The sequence below is a fragment of the Zonotrichia albicollis genome, chromosome 5 (assembly GCF_047830755.1).
Source record: "Zonotrichia albicollis isolate bZonAlb1 chromosome 5, bZonAlb1.hap1, whole genome shotgun sequence".
Taxonomy (NCBI): Eukaryota; Metazoa; Chordata; class Aves; order Passeriformes; family Passerellidae; genus Zonotrichia; species Zonotrichia albicollis.
Window position 1 is genome coordinate 13,969,057 of NC_133823.1, and position 18,291 is coordinate 13,987,347.

Below are 18,291 nucleotides of genomic sequence, written 5' to 3' on the forward strand. Positions count from 1 at the left end.
ATGAGCATTTACTTCCTTCTATATGCAGTGTGTTGGTTTTTCCCTGTTGCCACCAGCTGAGAATTCATTTGGATTTGTTTCCTAAATAGCACTTCTGTCCCTGCACACTTGCCTCCAGCAAGGCTGCACTGTCTTCATTGTGTCCTCTCTGAATTGCTTCCTGTCCCTTTCTGGCTGTTGTGAGCTCAGGACTTGCCTGTTATCAGCCACAAAATGTGACCAAAGGGCACTTGGTGACCTTGGCTCATGTTGCCCTGCCTGGACTTTTGCAGGTGCAGGAGTTCTTTGGATGGCTGCACTCACTGGGCAGGGCAGGAATGCCACCCTGTGAAGAGCAGAGCTCTGTGGTGGCCATAACTGCAGCACTGCTCCCTCCTCTGCCTTCTCACTCTTTTCCCTGCATCTTTTCCTATATCCTGAGCAGATAGGGGAAATTTGCAGTGTCCTGCAGGTCTGATGCCTCCCAGCAGCTAAGACTGGGAATGCTGATGCTGAAATACTCTTAATGTCTATTAATATTTCCTACAGACTAATCTGGTGGCCTCTGGTGCTAATGAGTCTGAAATCTATATCTGGGACTTGAACAACTTTGCTACACCAATGACACCAGGAGTGAAGACACAGGTACCAGATTTGTGTTTATTAAATTCTCCAGGGCAGACGCAGAAAGATGCATGGCAGTTAGGTGATGGCTGATGGAAATTTGCAGTTTTAAAGCAGTCTCAGGAGCATGGAGGAGGGGAAGCCTCTTGAAGTTAATCTTGGGCAGTAGCTGCATACAGGAGTGACAGGATGCTGCTGCTTTTGTAGCCCCTGGGGAGCAGTGTCCTGGCTGTACCTGTAAGTGCAAGTGTGCAGTCCATGCAGTGAGTGGTGTGCTCAATTCCCCTGCAGCAACCCTGGATGTGCTGTCTTCTTTATCCACACCAGACCCACAGTTTTGGCTTGCTGCACAAGCCAGCCATGTCTTCATGTGGCAATTTTTTGTTAAAAAATTGTATTTGGCCAGGGAAAACTGTGGTGTCCCCTTAATCTTTGGGAAATGTTGCATTTTATCAAGCAGCAAGCAGAGTCTTTTAGGCTACACTCCTTTTCAAATACCATAAGCATTACTTGGCTTTTAGTCTTCCTCTACGTGTTTTACTGCATGCACAAATCTGAAGATGGTGAAGGTACACAAAGAAAAGTAGGAGAAAGATAAAAAGCAGCTACTGAGAAGTCAGATGATGAGGCAGTGGGTTCTGCAGTTACCTTGGTGGGTTTCAGGGAGTGGTTTGATTGCTATGCTCAAGGTCCAGTGTTTAGCTTGTGTCTCTTAAAGATCATCAGTGGGGAAAAACAATAGTGTTTTGTGCCTTTTGCCTTGTGAAGGAAATGGAAGAATGGGAGGAAGTTGTTTCAATGCAAGTACACTTCTCTTGCTGTTACAAAATTCCACAGAAGTTCGTGGTTGCTGGAAAATGGGTTTATTATTGCATGATAATTTGGAGACAAAAAAGTGTGCAAATGGGATGAGAAGTAATCTTCAATTTAAAGATTTTTAGTTTAAGCTCTGTGAGGTTTGATTACTTGGTTTAGTTCAAGTAATTTATTAACATGTAGGCATTTGAGGGGATGTTCACCTTAGAGATCCCTGTAAAAGACTTTTTATGTCTAATAGTGATTTTTTTAGGCTGGGATATCTTTTAGTCCATATGCATAATGACAACCAGAAATAATAGGGCAACAAGAGCTGGGTTAATACTGCTTTCAATTTTTAGTCTAAAAATAAGAACTGGAGGGGAATTTAAAAAAAAAAAGCATGGAATTTTTCCAAGCAAATCTTTTTTTTTTGCTAAATACAAAAGAGCATCTACATATATATACTTCCATGGAGTAATTTTCTGTTCTTGAAGACAGTTTTGCTTAGTCTTGTTTTAGAAACAAATGTGTAGTACTGTAAAGCAGAAAATAACTAAACAGAGGAATTCTGAACATCAGTGTTTTCAGGTGTTGTACACTACAGCACGTGTAGAAAGGAAGCCAGAACACTCCCAGTACACGGGACACTCTCCTTGCAGATTTCCCACTTAGCAAGTGCTGAACAGAGCGGGGTTTGGGCCTGCGGGGTTGTGACAGGCTTGTGTGTGTGCCGCAGCCTCTGGAGGACATCAGCTGCATTGCATGGAACAGGCAAGTGCAGCACATCCTGGCGTCCGCCAGCCCCAGCGGCAGGGCCACCGTCTGGGACCTGCGGAAGAACGAGCCCATCATCAAAGTCAGCGACCACAACAACAGGGTGAGTGCTGTTCTCTCCCCAGTGCTGTTCTCTCCCCAGTTCTCTCCTGCAGCTGCTGGTGCTTGCTCAGAGCTGCGGGGATGGCTCAGGGCACCCCTTTTTGTGTGACACATGTGGCATTCACGTTCTCTGAAAAAATCCCCTTGCCCAGGATTTCTCTCCTGGGAAGCTGAGAGGCCTCAGAGAAAAGGAAAACAATTCTTATCTCATTTGCTTCTCCTGTGTTGTTCTCTCTGAAATGTGTTTGGAGATTGCTTACCCACAGGTTTCATTGGATTCTGGTGTGAGTTGTTTTGAGTCTTTGGCCAATTGGGGCCAAGCTGGGTCAGGACTCTGGAAAGAGTCACGAGTTTTCATTATTATCCTTTTAGCATTGAGTAAGTATCCTTTCTGTAATCTTTAGTTAGTATAGTATTCTTTAATATAATATAGTAAGATAATAAAGTAATAAATTTTAAATATAATATATAAAATAATATTTAAATATAATATATGTAATTTTATATAATAAAGTAATAAATTAGCCTTCTGAGAACATGGAGTCAGATGCATCATTCCTGCCTTCATTGGGGATGCCTGGCAGATACAATAGCCAGAGATACTGGTGCCTGGCCCAGTTTGCTCTTGGGAGTATATTTATGCAAGAGGGGTTGTTGACATTATCAATTAAAATAGCCAGATGCAGGCTGAAGCAAGGCAAGGCACTCAGGTGTCCTGTCAGAGTGATGATTGATTGAATTTTGATCTGTTTGGGGCTACCACAGAAAGATTTTATTGATTTTGCCCAGAGAAGTGTGGCATTGAGCAGGTTAGAGGGGTGCTCCTATAGTTATAACCACCATGCCACCCCTTTAGGCAGTGTAAGTGCAAAAAAGAGTTCAACTCGTGGAGGGTGACATATTTGTATAATTTTGTATTGTTTTAAATAGAATGTCACTATAACAAACTCCAAAGATACAGCAAGAGTTAAAAATGAAACTTAGAAGTGGGTAGTTGGGAAGTAGCTCTTTCCTCACAGTATTATTATTTTGATAAACTGTGTAACTTTCAGTGTTTTCTGTGTTTGTTGCCTGACATAACAGCAGCACAGTAGGCTGTCTTCATCATGTGATGGTAGTCCTGTGATACAGTGTTCTCATGCCAATAACCTCTGCCTAATGATGGCTTTTATTAGAATAGCAATAAAAATAATAAAGAAAAGGGTTTATATGGTGAGCTTTAGTGTTTTCTCACATTAAAACCTAGGACTGTGAAAAAGTCAGCACAGTGTAATCTCTCTGAATGGACCCTGGGAAACTGAAGTGCAAGTCTCCTCATTCACAGGAATAAGGAGAATTTCCCAGTCTGAATGCAGAAATAATGCCTGGAAACACAGCTGCAAATTCCCTTGCACGGGTGCTTTACCATGCACACAGACCTATTTGGGTTAGTTTTCTTTTTCCTTTAGTGCTGCTCAGCTGTGTGATGCTTTGGCCCAATGTCTCCCCTCAGATGCACTGCTCTGGCTTGGCATGGCACCCTGAAGTTGCCACCCAGATGGTTTTGGCCTCAGAGGACGACAGGCTGCCTGTTATTCAGATGTGGGACCTGAGATTTGCCTCCTCCCCACTTCGTGTTCTGGAAAGTCACACAAGGTATGAGTCTTACACAGCGTGGTGTGCTCCATGGTATTTGCACTGTTGGTGCCTGCCCTGGTTTGTACATCCCACTTCCTGCTGTTCCCTGGGGAGGAAGGTTCCCTGGTGCTGGCAATTTCAGCAGCAGCCACTGCTCTATGCTGGCTTGCTGACCAGCCAGCCCTGTGCCATGAAAGACTTGTGTTTTTGGAGCTTGGTACTCTGAAGGAAACTAGCCCCAAAATTAAATAAACAAGTCCACCAAGCTGCTGAAACAGTGAAGCTGCTTGTTTGTTTCTAAGTATTTTAAGAAGAGGAAGCTAAGGAAAAAAGAACTAGTAGTAGTTGATTTTGGCTGAATAACATACACCCAGGCACATCCTTGTGTGGGTTTGCACAGTTTCTCTGCCCTCAGTCCTCTAAAATGCCTTCATTTTTGGTGTAGTGGATGATTTTGTCAAATTCTTGTCCCTCCTCTGTTGTTGGTGAAACTTTCCTTATTGCTCAGATCCAGTGCTTGATTTAAGAAGAGAGAACAGTGTTGTGGCTTCTACCAAAACTGCTGCCAGTGGTTTCTGCTGGGTTGAATGTCTTGCTAACAAAAAGCTGCAAAGCTTCCTAGTCAGTGACCGTACCTGTGGGTTTGCACACTGGGTATTAGAGACACTGCAGGCAAACAAACCATGTTGTTACTGATGCCCAGCTTCTCCCATGTGACTGTTGCATGTAATTTTCAGATACAATGGCTACATCTTTATACCTTTTCATGCAGAAAATGGCAAACATCTATTTCAACAAAACAAGGGCTGCTAACATTGAAAAATTCCTCCTCCTGTAAGAGGAAGGGGTAGAGAGGGCATTTTGACATGGAATGCTGAACTTCTAAATATGCTTTGTTTATCACCATTTTGCATTTACGTTAAGCTTTTTTTTGTTTTGGCTTTTCATGCAGGGGTATATTGGCCATTGCTTGGAGTATGGCAGATCCAGAGCTGCTACTTAGCTGTGGGAAGGATGCTAAAATTCTCTGCTCCAACCCTAACACAGGAGAGGTATTGTATCCATACCCCTTTGAATGGACATATTTGGGATTTTTAGAGGTGGCACATGTAAAGCACGTGTTCCTGTGCTTGCATTCCTAGGAATTATGCTTCTGTGGGATGTTGCCCCCTATCCTATTTGCTATACGTGTCTTCTGAGCTTGTTGTGGTGGTGCAGGATTCCTTCCTGGTATTGTCAATATTACACGTTTGTCCTTGCAGCTTCTCTCTTACTGAGTAGTGATGTCCCTGTTCCTTAGAAGAGATGGAAATGGCTCCACTTAAACTAAGTATATGCTTCCTACTCTTTTATTTTGAGTTCAGTGTGGCTGGATCATGGTTGCAATTGCCTTTTTCCTTCTCTAAGAACTTTATCCAGCCAGGAGGGTATTTTTAGGTTGCCATAGTTGTAGTAGATCAGTGAGAGCCACTCAAATCCCACCCCATCCTTTTTGCCTGGGAATATCTTTCAAAGAGAATGCAGATCTGTTTTTCAGACAGTGTTTGTCCCGAGACCAGGAAAAAAGGCTTCAGACATGCTGGAGGGCCCCTTGCCTCCAGTGGGCAATAATTGTGGAATGGGAAGTGTTTCTCAAATTCAGACATTGGGCCAAAAGTGCAAAAGCTGTACAGTGTTAGGTGAGTTATCTGAGCTGGATCCTGTGCTGCTACAAATTTTTTAAAACTAAAAATGAGTTCCATGGGAGACAGCATTTTGTTCTTTGAGTTTCTCCTGGTTTGTGGTTAAATATCTGCTGTAAGGGGAGCTTGTCTGTTCTATGGCACAAAAGGCTGTCTGCCCAGGGTGCAGGTTTTACCCTTTTTAGTTTCCCTGTGAAAACAGACTTCCTCTGCACAGTGTGTGAGGATACCCAAATCAGCTCTGAATAAGCTAATGTGAATGTGAGCAGCTCACAGTGGGACAGCACAGACACACCCCACCTGCATCATTTGTCCTGTGAGGACTCAACAGAAGATTTAACGGGAGGAGGAGGAGATGAAGCAGGGGTGTGTGGTGTTCTGCTGTTTGGGGATCATCAGGGCTTGCCCACTGTCAGTGTGTGTGGTGATGGGGAGGCTGCTGGGGAGCGGGGAGAGCAGAGCAGCCTCGGGGCACACAGGAAGGTTGTTGCTGTCAGGCAGGGTGCTCCGTGAAAGCTCTGATTTGTTGGGCTTGGTTTGCTCCCAGGTGCTGTACGAGCTGCCCACGAACACACAGTGGTGCTTTGACATCCAGTGGTGCCCCAGGAACCCTGCAGTGCTCTCTGCAGCCTCCTTCGACGGCCGCATCAGCGTCTACTCCATCATGGGCGGCAGCGCCGATGGCCTCAGGCAGAAACAAGTTGACCAGGTGTTGAAAATTGTTCAGAATAGGGATAGAAAGTGGGGAGGGGGGGAACAAAATATGGGAAATCTTCAGTGGCTGTGGCCCTGCTTGCAGGAGTGCTTCAGCACAAATAGATGTTTCATTTATAGCACAAATAGATATTTCGTTTATTAATGTCGCTTTGGTTTTTCCCCCTTGTGTTATCAAAGCTCTCCTCGTCTTTTGGGAACCTCGATCCCTTTGGCACGGGGCAGCCCCTGCCTCCCCTGCAGCTCCCCCAGCAGACTGCCCCACAGAGTGTGGTGATGCCTCTGAAGAAACCACCCAAGTGGATCCGGCGGCCCATGGGAGCGTCCTTCTCGGTAAGGAGAGACTGTGGGATTCACGTTCTCTGAACCTGAGAGAAGCAGAGAAAAGAATGATCAAAACAGTTGTTGTCTCATTTGCTGCTCCTGTGTTGTGCCAAGGTAGAATGCAATATGGAGATGTTTACCCAGGGTGATGGTGTTTTGTTTCCTTGGCCTTTCAGGGCCAAGTGTGTGTGTTGGGACTGTAAGCTGACAGTCATGAGATGCCGTGCAGTTGGGTGCTTGGCAAATTCAGTTTAGATGTAGTGTAATATAGTATAGAATAATATAGTATAATAAAGTAGTTAATTATCTGGTGTTTCTGATAATATCCTTCTGATATCAGTGGAGTCCTCCTCATCATTTGTCCCTGCCACAGGAGTCATGATAAATACTGTAAGAGACAGGGATGGGCAGGGCTGGCCTGGCAGGTAGGGAGATGGTGCTGCCACCTGCCAAACTCCATAGGAAGGGGGGGAGTTCAGTGTGGTGCTCCACCCTGGGACATCTTGCTCTTTGTTATCATAATGGGAGATGCTCAGGGTGCCTTCCAGACAGGGCACTGGTGACAGCAAAAGCCTGACCAAAATGCCTGGGACAAGAAACATGTCTGAGAGACGTTTGTGTTCTGGCATTAGGGCTTTGCTTTTGTTTCTGTGCAGTGCTTGCTTTAGAGTAAGTAAATATACATTGGGGGAGAATGAGACCAAACTGGGCAAGTATCTGGGACTTCATAGCTTCAAACTGCACTCAATGTGAGTCAGTAGAGAACACTCAGGTTAGTGGTGGTGGAGACCACTCAGGTTAGATTTGATCCAAGTAACAGGAGTTGCTGTAGCAGCACAAGGATAGGTTCCTCCATGGCTGGTTCATTTGCAGAGGAGCCACCTGAGGGGATGGCAAGCTCAGCTTTTTTGCTCCTTGGCTCCACTTCTGGCTTATTTTCTAAACCCACAGGCCATTTATTTGGGAACTTCTGGAGATTTTAGCCTGTCCATTTGAATTTGATTTCTCTGCTGTAATACTACTCAGTTTTCAGCATCATATATCTGTTTATTCATGATCTGATGTGCAAATTAAATGCAATTTTCTCCTGTCAAAGAGAAGTGATGTTGCCTAGCCACTGACTGATGTGTCATTTTATGATGTTTTTTCCCTTATTTGTCCTGGTCTCCTAGGAGCCAGGTGTCAGTCTTTTCCCTGGCTAGGCTTTTGCTTTTTTCTACTGGATTTGCCTGTCTAAATTAACTTTGAGCTATAGAATGAAATAATATCATAAATATCCTAATTATTTTCTTGTGTTGATTTGACATCTTCAAATGCTGTCACAACTTACTGCCTTTCTCTCAATAGAGTTTCAGCTGCTAAACAGCCTGGCAAGAGCAGGGCAGACATCATGCTTGAGCATTTACTTGATGATGTTAAGTAAAGGTTTCTTTGGCAACTGCACTGCAATATCACTAGATACTCCACTGTTGCTGAATACTGCATAGACCCACAGCTCCAGCTCTGTTTCTGGTCTGTCTTTTGTCTGAGAAAAAAACAGGCACAGGAATGGCTGTGCTTATAAATCTTATAAATGTGAACCTACTTATCCAACAAGCTCCTTACAGGCATAGAAGTTTGGAATGGGGTGGAGAACAAATAAATGAGCAGATGTCAGGAGTATTCAGTTATTGGACAATAATCATATAAATGTTATATAAAATACACTTTGATACATGCTCCCCTGCTGTGTACTTGTATTTTCACATGCTGTATGTGTGCTTCAATTGCAGTTTGGAGGCAAGCTGGTGACATTTGAGAATTCCAAAATACACTTTGATACATGCTCCCCTGCTGTATACTTGTATTTTCACATGCTGTATGTGTGCTTCAATTGCAGTTTGGAGGGAAGCTGGTGACGTTTGAGAATTCCAGGACTCCTCAGCAGCCAGGCATGGAGCAGCAGCAGCAGCATCCCCACGTCTACGTGAGCCAGGTTGTCACAGAGAAGGAGTTCCTGGCCCGCTCAAACCAGCTGCAGGAGGCTGTGCAGTCCCAGAGCTTTGTCAGCTACTGCCAGAAGAAAATGGACATGGCCCTGGCTGACTTTGAGAGGAACGTGTGGGCCTTCTTAAAGGTAACAGGCTGGCAGCCCTGCAGGAGATCCCCAGGGACTGGGACAGCCAGGACATGGTTCCTTCTGCACATTTGGCTGAAGAGGTGCTGGGAACCCAAAGCTGCAGGCTGTGGGAATAGTGCCCATGAGCCATGGCACTGCAGGAGCCCACCAGAGGAGGGAGGGTCCTCAGGACCCAAGGGGGTTTGTGGGGAGTCATGGCAAAGCAAAGGTGTGGGTGAGGGTATCCCATGGTTTTGGATATTCCCCATCAGCACATATTTGTACAGGGTTTGTGAGAAGGATTAAAGCTTTGGGATAGCTTTAGATGGGCTTTCACTGCTCACTCTAAGCATTTAGAGGTTTCCAAGTGAAGCAGACAAGCACTTGGTTCACCTGCAGTAAGCAGATGGAAGCCTTGCCCAAGTCACTGAAGGTTTTTGCATTTCTCTTTATTACATTCAGTCTATTCAAGTCATTAAATCTCCCTGGGTCATTTGTGGCAGTGAGGGAGAAAATGGAAAATTGTGAATTGCAATGTAGTCTTTAACTCTTTAAAGGTGAACTTCGAAGAGGATTCACGTGTTAGATACCTCGAGCTCTTAGGATACAGGAAGGATGATCTGAAGAAGAAGGTAAATGTGAAATATGTGAGATGAATAACTTTTGAATTTCAGACTTTAATTTCAGAATTCTTACAGAAAACAGTTTGCTCTGTTGGGTTTTCTCAATACTTTTGTCTTCTTGTAATATGGACGTTCAGTGGAAATGCCAGAGCAGGCAGCAGACTTCAGAGGTGTGTCTGCATCTGGCTGTCCACTGTTGATGTGAAATTCTCACTCATCAAGAAGCTTTGATATTTATTGATCCAGGCTATGGATCAATAAATGTAACTTTGCTATGTGACATCCTTCTACTCAAGCATGGTAGAAAGGGATCTGCTTTTAGGCTTTCTGGTTGAAGAACATGTAAGCAGTTTTCATTAATTAGGAAAATCTGGGATAGTCTTTTTTGTTTGTGGGAGACATCCTTCATTTTTGAAAGGGAAAGAAAAAAAACAAGCCCAAAGGTCAAACGTGGTTACATTTGGAAAAGCAAAATTTGGATTACCAGGAAGCAATTTACACATCATTATAGACCTTTCTTCCCAGCTGGAAGATTTTTATTCAGTGTTACAGGGACTTACCTGCTGTGCCTTTTGGCTCTGTTGTTTTCAGTTGTCTACCCAGGAACTATCTAGTATTTCTTCAGCTCTGTTTCAGTGGATTTTAACATTTGACTCATTTTCATTATATCAAACTAATGTTTTGTTTTGAAAGATTGACTCCAATGAAGTGTATTGTGCTCACAAATTAAATGCCTTTCAGGGCAAAATTAATATGATTATGGAAAAAAAACCCATGGTTTTGACAACAGTTTGTCCTCAGCTTCTAAATATTTGTCCAAAGGCAAGCACAGCAAGGGTAATCCTGTTTTTGAAAGGCAGATCTCAATTAGAAAATCCAGTTGAAATTCACTAGTGGTTCTGCAGAGTGGCCTCATGAGATTAAAACCCACTGCTTGCTTTTGCTTTGGGTTTATATGCCCTGTGCATGGGGAGAAGCTGGGAAAATGGGCACAGCTGAACTGTGTGGCCTGGAATGCTGGGCTTATCCCATTATTCAGTATTTAGGGAACAGATTGAAGGAGCTACAAGGTCCTGGTTGTATGTAGCTGCTTTCTGAAAACATTCCACACAGAAGTTGACTCCATGTTTTTTTCAGTGTGAAGAAGCAGCATAATACAGCTCATATGAAAGTTTGTGATACCCAGATGGAAAGCTCACTAAATCACAACTTGGTTTTCCTATTATTGGTACCATTAGGAAAGTAAAAACAGAGATCGCAGATTTCAGCTTCTTGTAATAAGCTGTGAAGAACGTGGGAAGGGTGGGTTATATTCTTAAAACCTGTGATTCTCATGCAAGCCAAGTCCTGGCTTTCTCATTTTTATTGTAAACTAGTGATTAAAAAAGAAAGAGAAAACTGTCTCCAGCAATTTGAGCTCAGCTCTCTACACAAACCAGCCCACAAGGGTAAAATAAAGCCTACAATACAAAAAATAGTAGATAATTTTAGGAGCAATGTGAAACCCAGGCTCCCTGATGCTGAAATAATATAGAAACTCTGTACATAAAATTGCTGGTTTGAGAGCCCTAATTGAATCTGGAGTTAGGTTTGCTTTGCAAAGCAGTAGAGGCTGGGCATTGTAACTCTTTTTTTACCTTGGAAAATCCTAGCCCACAGCCAAGTGCCTGATGTCAGGAACCCACAACCTCCAGATAGGCTCTCTGTTCCACAAGGGTTGTCACTGCTTTATTTTCCCTGACCAGAGCAGACAGAGGATTTTGTCCTTCATGTTCTGATTCTGATTTTATTCCTGTAGTTTCCAGCAGCTCTCTAGTGAGGTTTGCGGCCCTTGAGCTGACAATAAAGGTTTAAAGGTGTAGGACAGCTGAGCTTGGGGTGCAGGTATCTTAGCAGTAAATCCATCTGCAGGCTGGAAGAGGAAATGGCTTTAGTTTTATGTTAAAGTGTTTAATTTCATGTTAACTGTTGTGCAAGCAACAGAGTAGCTACATGTGCCAGTTTTGCAGTCTGAGAATTTGGTGCCTCTTTAAATGGTTCTTACTTAAATCTTTTGTTTTCTAGATCACATCTGCTCTGAATAAAGAAGATCTTGCAGATGGTGCCTTGGGAGAGGTAAGCAAACACATGTATGTAACTCTGTGGTTACTTTTATAATGCCATAGTAATTTGTAAAGTAATAATTATTTTTCTTTCCACTTGATAGCTGTTCCAAAGTAAGTCACAAATAATTCAGTGTGTGGCAAGCTCCTACATTCAGCAGGATGGAGGTGTTATTTAAAAAAACCAACCACTTCTTCTCCACTCAGATGTTCCCCTCCTTTTTCAATGAAGGGCTCTCAGTCACAGGTTTTAATATGGGGTCTCATTGGCCCCTGATTTCAAGAGCAGCACCATAATCAGACCTTAAAGAAAGCAGGGCTGAGTGTGTGGTCCTGTAACTTCTCCTGCAAGAGCAGTACCTACAGCTCAGGCACTGCCCACACTGTAATTGCAGTGGCCTGAGTCCACAGCAGGACTCTGCTGTGCTCATGTGCCACAGACAGTTCAGAATCATCTGTAGCTGCCTCATGGGGAAGAAAGCTTTTTTTTTTGCATGTTTTGAGGCAGCTGAGATGAAAACAGCACAAGATACTGTGTAATGACAGAGAGCAAGGAAACAGGGCCTCTACCCTGTTTAGGGACTCAAGCATATATTGCCAGTGCATTTCTGTGATTTTCAGTCTGGTTCTTACTGGTGGTTGGTGGAAAGGTGACTGTACTCTGCAATGCAAAGTATTCCTACCTCTTTTGCTGGTGGATGTTTATGGCATCTTCTCTCTGCTGAAGGCTCCTGCAGAATCTGATGGATCTGTGCCAAACGAGGGGGATGAAGGCCAGACTACAGAGGAGCAGTTCTTGGGAGAGGTATCTGTTGCCCTCTAGACTAACCCTGCTGACCTCCCTTGTATTTACTTTGTTCCCTTTAACAGCATTTCCTTTTCTTGGCTTTTCCTGCTGCTGAGGATATACAGAAATACAAAAAATTATTTATAATGGTAAAACTGGACTCTTGCTGGGATTTTTGTTTCATCTGCTTCAGGCAGTATGTTCAGCTAGGTTTACTGAAGGCAGTTTGTGCTCAACCATGCCAGGATCCTACACACTGTTTGAATAAGATTGTTTTCAACCCTGTGTTTTACATATGAGGACAGGTCTCTTATTAGCACTAAGGACTCAGCCTCTGCCTTGTGAGGTGTCGCTAGCACTGAAAATAGTGTGTTGCTGTGTGAACAGGCCAACTTCATTCTTCCCTATTCCCTCAGTCTTCCTTTTGGGTTAGATTTTGGGCTGGTAGCTGTGCTTCCTGTGCTTGGTGCTTTCTGCAGCTGTCTGGAGATGGGGACAGTGGTTTAAGGCTCATGCATGTTGGGGTGGTGCACACATAACAAACAGCCTGTTAAAGACACTAAAATCAGGATGCTCTCCTTGGGTTAGGTGCCTGATTGCTTGTTAGTTCTTTAGGCTCTGTACTGGCAGCTGTGTGTGTCTGACAGTGTAAGGGCTTTGCTGTATGCAGTCATGAAGATATCCAATATCTCATTACAAATGTCTCTTCTAGGAGAGAATTCACAGCCAAACATGGCCTTAGCCTACCTAAATATCTGTGAGCCTGGCCTTCAGCCACTGGTGATGCATCAGGACTTGCTGTCACATACATAAAGTAACTGGATGGGCACATTATTCCTGTGGTAGTCACAACATGCTCTCAACTAATACCAGACACTCATCCAGTGTTGTCTGACAACAAAATCATTTCCCAGATGCTGTGTCCTTTTCACGAGCCAAACGTCAAGCTTGTTTCAGACTTGCTTCCCCCTCTAAATAAATGTCTTTGGTCTGCTGTGTCCTTCAGTTTAGCTGAACAAGCAGGGTGTTTCTGATCTCCCTTAGTGTAGTGGAGCAATGGCTTGTGACAGAGGAGGTGGTTTGTGGGGCAGGTTCTGCGCTCTGTTAGCCTGTGCTGTGAAAATGGATGGTGAAGAGAGACTTCTCTTTTGATGTTTTTTTTTTTATTATTGAAATGCTTGAAATCCCAAAATCCAGGTACGCACACAAAGTGGTCTTTGTCTTATTTCTGGGGGAGTTTTATAGAAGCAGCAGCCTCTGTCTACTGAGCATTCCTGTCCTGGGTGCTACACTGGACTTCTGTATTGAAAATTGAGCTTGTGTTCATGTGTAATTTGCTTAATTAAACTGGGGTGTATGTCTAGTGCAGAGCGTTTCAAGGATGAGAAATTCAAAGTGGTATTCATTAATGGTAGACTGTTCTTGGTAGGGGTTAAGGCTGAAAGAGAAGGGAAGAAAAGGATTCTGAGTTTCTCATTGTAGCTGTAGCTTTGCTTGGAGGGGGCTGTGTGCATATGGCTACAGATGGAAGTTGGTACCCAGGATCCAGGTGTCTGGCTGCTGGTACTTGTGAGATAAAGGAACTTTAATTGGTAAAGCAAAGAAAACAAGGAATTAATTAACTGCTTCCCATGAGCAGGCAGATTTTCATCCCCAAGAAAGCTGAGCTTCATCACATGTAACAGTGACTTGGGAAGAGAAATGCCATCCCTGCAAACATCCCCCTCTTTCTTCTTCCTCCAGCTTTATATTGTGCTGAGCATGATGGTAAATGGCCTGGAATATCCCTTGGCTCAGTTTGGGGTCAGCTGTCCTGGTTGTCTCATCCCAACTTCCCATGCACTCTGCATCTTCTCACCAGAGGTGCAGTAGGAGAAGCAGAAAAGGCCTTGGTGCTGTGCAAGTGCTGCTCAGCAAAAGCAGCAACATCTCTGTATTATCAACCCTGTTTCCAGGACAAATCACACAGCCCCACACTGGCTACTCTGAAGAAAAGTAGCTTTACCTCTGCCCAAACTAGCACACAGGGATAACCTTCCCTTTTAAGTTAATGGTCTCTGAGCTGACTGGTAGTCCAAAACTCTAAATTTAACTTGCAGTGCAAGAGCCATATGGTTTTAAAATGTTTGAATTTTCCAAGTGTTTACATAATCTCAATTATTCTTTTCCTTTCTCTTAGACAATGAAGGACCATAAAAAAGAAACTGAAGATTTGGGACCTGCAAAGACAACATTTAACATTTCTGTTAGTGGAGGTACAAAAAACCTTACTATTTTTTTTATTGTATGTACTGTTATTTGTGAGTACTGCTGTTGATACTGGAGTTCCAGTGAGAAGGCAAATTCTGTACAGATTGTGAAGGATTGCTTGCCTCTAACTGCATTCTCACACAGTCTCAAGGCACTTGAAAATACAGTTTTTTTAAGGAAGGAAGGAAGTTATACAGCACTTGTGTATCCCCTTGCTGACATGCAGCTGCTCTGAGTGACAAAAGAAGATGCGCTTGGTCAGGCATGAAGTGCTGTTTCTACAGAGCCTCCCAGGGGATCTCGAGTAACACAGAAACCACTGACCCCTGTCTAGGTTTGGCTTTTTATGGCACTATTCAGGTAGTTGTTTTAGGGGCCATTTAGACCTCTAGGAACTTGCTCTGTCACAAGGTAAGTGATGCTTGGCAGTGCCCCTGTGGCATGGCTGTGTCCCTGTGAGTACCCGGCTGGGAGTGGGCTGTGCCAGCATTGCACAGTCGGACAGCGTCACCTGCTGCTGCACATCTCTCTGGCTTTTGTGGCAGCATTTGGAAGTGCCCCCCTGTGTCGTTGCAGATGTGGATGGGCTGATCACACAGGCTCTGCTGACAGGGAACTTTGAAAGTGCAGTGGATCTGTGCCTGCACGACAACCGCATGGCCGACGCCATCATCCTGGCCATCGCCGGCGGGCAGGAGCTGCTCTCCCGCACTCAGGAGAAGTACTTTGCCAAGATGCGCAGCAAAATTACCAGGGTATGTGTTTCAGGTCAGAAATAACATCCTCATATGCCTTTGGCAGCTCCCTTTTTCACCTTAAAGTTTTCTTGCTATTTTATAGATTTCTTTTTGGCAGATGTTAGTAAGTGTTCAAGTCGGTAAGATCTCGGAGCAGAAGGATTTTTGTTACTCTTTTTTAATGCATTGATAAGGGGACAACAGTACACAAGAGTATTCTTTATCAGTACACAAGAGTATTCTTTATCAGTACACAAGAATATTCTTTATCCCATCTCCAGTGTCTCTGAGTTGCATATACACTAATAGATTGTCAACAATAAAGACAAATGCTTTAAGAAGGGCACATTTCAGTCTGCTGTTCTGTCACTTTTTTCACACGTGGCCCATGCTCAGGGCCAGCAGCATTATGTTGATTTCTGCCTGTGATCAGCCTTCACAGATTTTGCTGATGCTTTGTTTTACTGCATGCACAGAAGAGAGAGCAAAGTATGCCCAGGATAGATTAATCACCCTTTGCCTAGGAGACAGCATGTTATGGCCAGCTGGTTATTGTTATTTTCAGCTTTTTGCAGTGGTAGGGGTTGCTGATGCTGCTTGTGGAAATCTTTCTATTTTCAATATGAGAAAGAAATGATAGGAGGTTGAAACAGGAGAAGTGGCTTTAAAAGAACAGTTGGTTTAGCAAGGGTGGCAGCTTTTCGAGGGATTTCTTCACTGTAGTTCATCCTTTGGGAAAAGGTGTTTTGATGAAGAGCTGACCAGTTATCTGTGCCTATGCTGACAGGCAAACATTGACCTTGTAGTCAGGATGTTGCATTTGTTGTTCAGGTGTGGTTTTTTCTCTTCTGGTCCCAAACTGCACACATACTGCTTGCTCAGCTGTTTCTGAGCTTGAAGTCTTGGCATGAGAAGGACTTTGTTCACTCTAGAGCAGCACAGCTGCCAAGTCTGTCTTTTGTCCAAAGCAAAATAACTGGAGGCAGAGTTTTAGAAGGATGAAGCTGGAATTCCATTCTGAGGGCTGTGCAGAGGTGGCTTGTGTAGGGTTTCTACAGCCAGCTCAGGTTTATATTGCTGCCAGCTCTTTATGCAGCCTTTTCAACTGCCCCTCACTGGTCAGCTTGAGACCAAGAGCTTAAAGCTGAATGAAACATTTTAACAAACAAAATTCATACATCTCCCTAGGCCTTGTGGAGAAGACTTTATAGCTAAATACTTCATAGGTTATATTTGTCTGCAAAAGTAGTGCTGAAAAGCATTTGCAACAGCTTGTGGAGATTAGTGTATTCTTTTCTTGTTCATTTTGTAGCAAGTATAATCGACCTCTGCATGTTCTGAGTTGTGTTGTGATATTTTCCTTTTTAAGAAAGATGTGCTCTTGTGCAGCTGTTCAACTGCAATGCAGTACCTGTCATGACCCTGGATATAGTGGGGATGAGTACACTGGAGCAGATCCAAATTATCCTGTGCATTAAATAGAGGAAATCTTAAGATCCTGACTGTGGTCTCTTTCCTGCTCTAGCTCATCACTGCAGTTGTAACAAAGAACTGGAAAGAGATTGTGCAGTCTTGTGACCTGCAGAATTGGAGAGAGGCCTTGGCTGCTGTGCTCACTTATGCCAGGCCAGATGAGTTTACAGCCCTCTGTGGTAAGGACCCTTCACAGGCTGGGTAATTCCAGAGCAGCATCATGGCTTTGCTCACAGCTCCCCAGCTTCAGCAGTGGTGGGGAGGGGTACCCAGAGTGATTTACCTGCATCTTTGTTCTTATTTTATCTAGATCTCCTGGGTAGCAGGCTGGAGAATGAGGGGGACAGCATTCTGCAGACACAAGCTTGCCTCTGTTACATCTGTGCTGGCAACGTGGATAAACTTGTTGCTTGTTGGACCAAAGTTCAGGATGGAAACAGCCCCTTGTCTCTTCAGGTTGGTAATTCTATTAAGAATGGTGTTGGAAATAACAAACTGCAATAATTTGGCTCTTAAATTATCTAATGTAGAGCTTTGCTGTCTGATGCACATCAGGATGCAAGCCTTTCCTTTCTGGAAAAATAACACACAGATATGATACTGGAAAACGTGCCCCCTGTGCTTGCCTTGTTCTTAGGGCAGTGGTACTAATACACTTCTTGTATAAAATAATTGTAGTTCTTAGTGTTTTGGTAAAGAAGGGCCTTCCAGTGCTTGCATCTTTTGTGGTTAGGAAATATTTGTACTTTTGGAAGTTCAGGAGAAGAAATCAATAGAATTAGATTTAAATCTGGAGTTATAGGAAGGCTCTCATGAGAGTTTTCTCTTGGGGTCTGCCCATACATGGCTTGGTTTCCAGCAGTGAAATACATTGCTTATAGCTGATATCTTGAGGGAATAGGGTTGATGGATGGAACGAAGCAGTAATGGAATAATTTATTTTGTAATACAATGCTAATTTCTTCTATCTGTTTAAGGCCTTTGAAGAACCAGTTTTAGAAAGTATTTACTTGATGATACTGTGAGACTCTTTAGTTAATTGAAGGAACTGATGTGTATCTGAGTTTTGCTTCATGTCATTAACTCTCTGAATTATCAAAATAATTTGATTTTGAGGGCTTTATTTACGGAGTTACCTTCAGTTTGAATTTGCATTTTGATTGTGTGGCTTTGGTCTCTCAGGCTGTAAAATTGGAAAATGTTGTTGAAGTCCTAATTAGGTGTCTTGTTTACTATGATAGTGGCAATAGAAGCTGTTGTTCTGGGGTTTTTTTCACTTGCCTTTTTTCAAGTCCTGATTTGTAGGGAAAAACAAATGGTTAGAAAACAATTTTTATTATTAATGTATGGTTAAAATACTTTATGTGGTACAAGAGATGTAATGAGAGTGTAAGATTTTAAAAAGGGCTTTAATTTTGGGAAATGAATATTTGTAGTATCCTTTAGTATAAATACAGTAAGAAAAACATAGGAAAGCAGAGCAGAAGATGTTCCTATAATTAAAGAGTACAAGGAAACCCAACCAAGACCAGCTCTGGTGTTGGGGAATGTGCAAGGAAGGCAGGTTATATAGAGTATTTCTGGTGAATATCAAGAAAACAATTTTT

The 18,291-nt window shown here is 43.3% G+C and overlaps 1 protein-coding gene across 10 annotated transcripts in view; it reads left to right on the forward strand.

Moving 5' to 3' along the window:
- SEC31A (SEC31 homolog A, COPII coat complex component) overlaps nt 1-18,291 on the forward strand; it is a 41,040-nt gene that overhangs the window by 4,814 nt on the left and 17,935 nt on the right. For all 10 annotated transcript variants that reach the window (XM_074540830.1, XM_074540831.1, XM_074540833.1 and 7 more), the window contains exons 6-19: nt 529-624; nt 2,138-2,278; nt 3,770-3,912; nt 4,847-4,946; nt 6,124-6,285; nt 6,471-6,623; nt 8,494-8,730; nt 9,270-9,344; nt 11,400-11,450; nt 12,165-12,242; nt 14,404-14,479; nt 15,051-15,229; nt 16,737-16,863; nt 16,995-17,140. In XM_074540830.1, the coding sequence (XP_074396931.1) occupies nt 529-624; nt 2,138-2,278; nt 3,770-3,912; nt 4,847-4,946; nt 6,124-6,285; nt 6,471-6,623; nt 8,494-8,730; nt 9,270-9,344; nt 11,400-11,450; nt 12,165-12,242; nt 14,404-14,479; nt 15,051-15,229; nt 16,737-16,863; nt 16,995-17,140 (1,764 nt within the window). The remainder of the gene's footprint in view (nt 1-528; nt 625-2,137; nt 2,279-3,769; nt 3,913-4,846; nt 4,947-6,123; nt 6,286-6,470; nt 6,624-8,493; nt 8,731-9,269; nt 9,345-11,399; nt 11,451-12,164; nt 12,243-14,403; nt 14,480-15,050; nt 15,230-16,736; nt 16,864-16,994; nt 17,141-18,291) is intronic.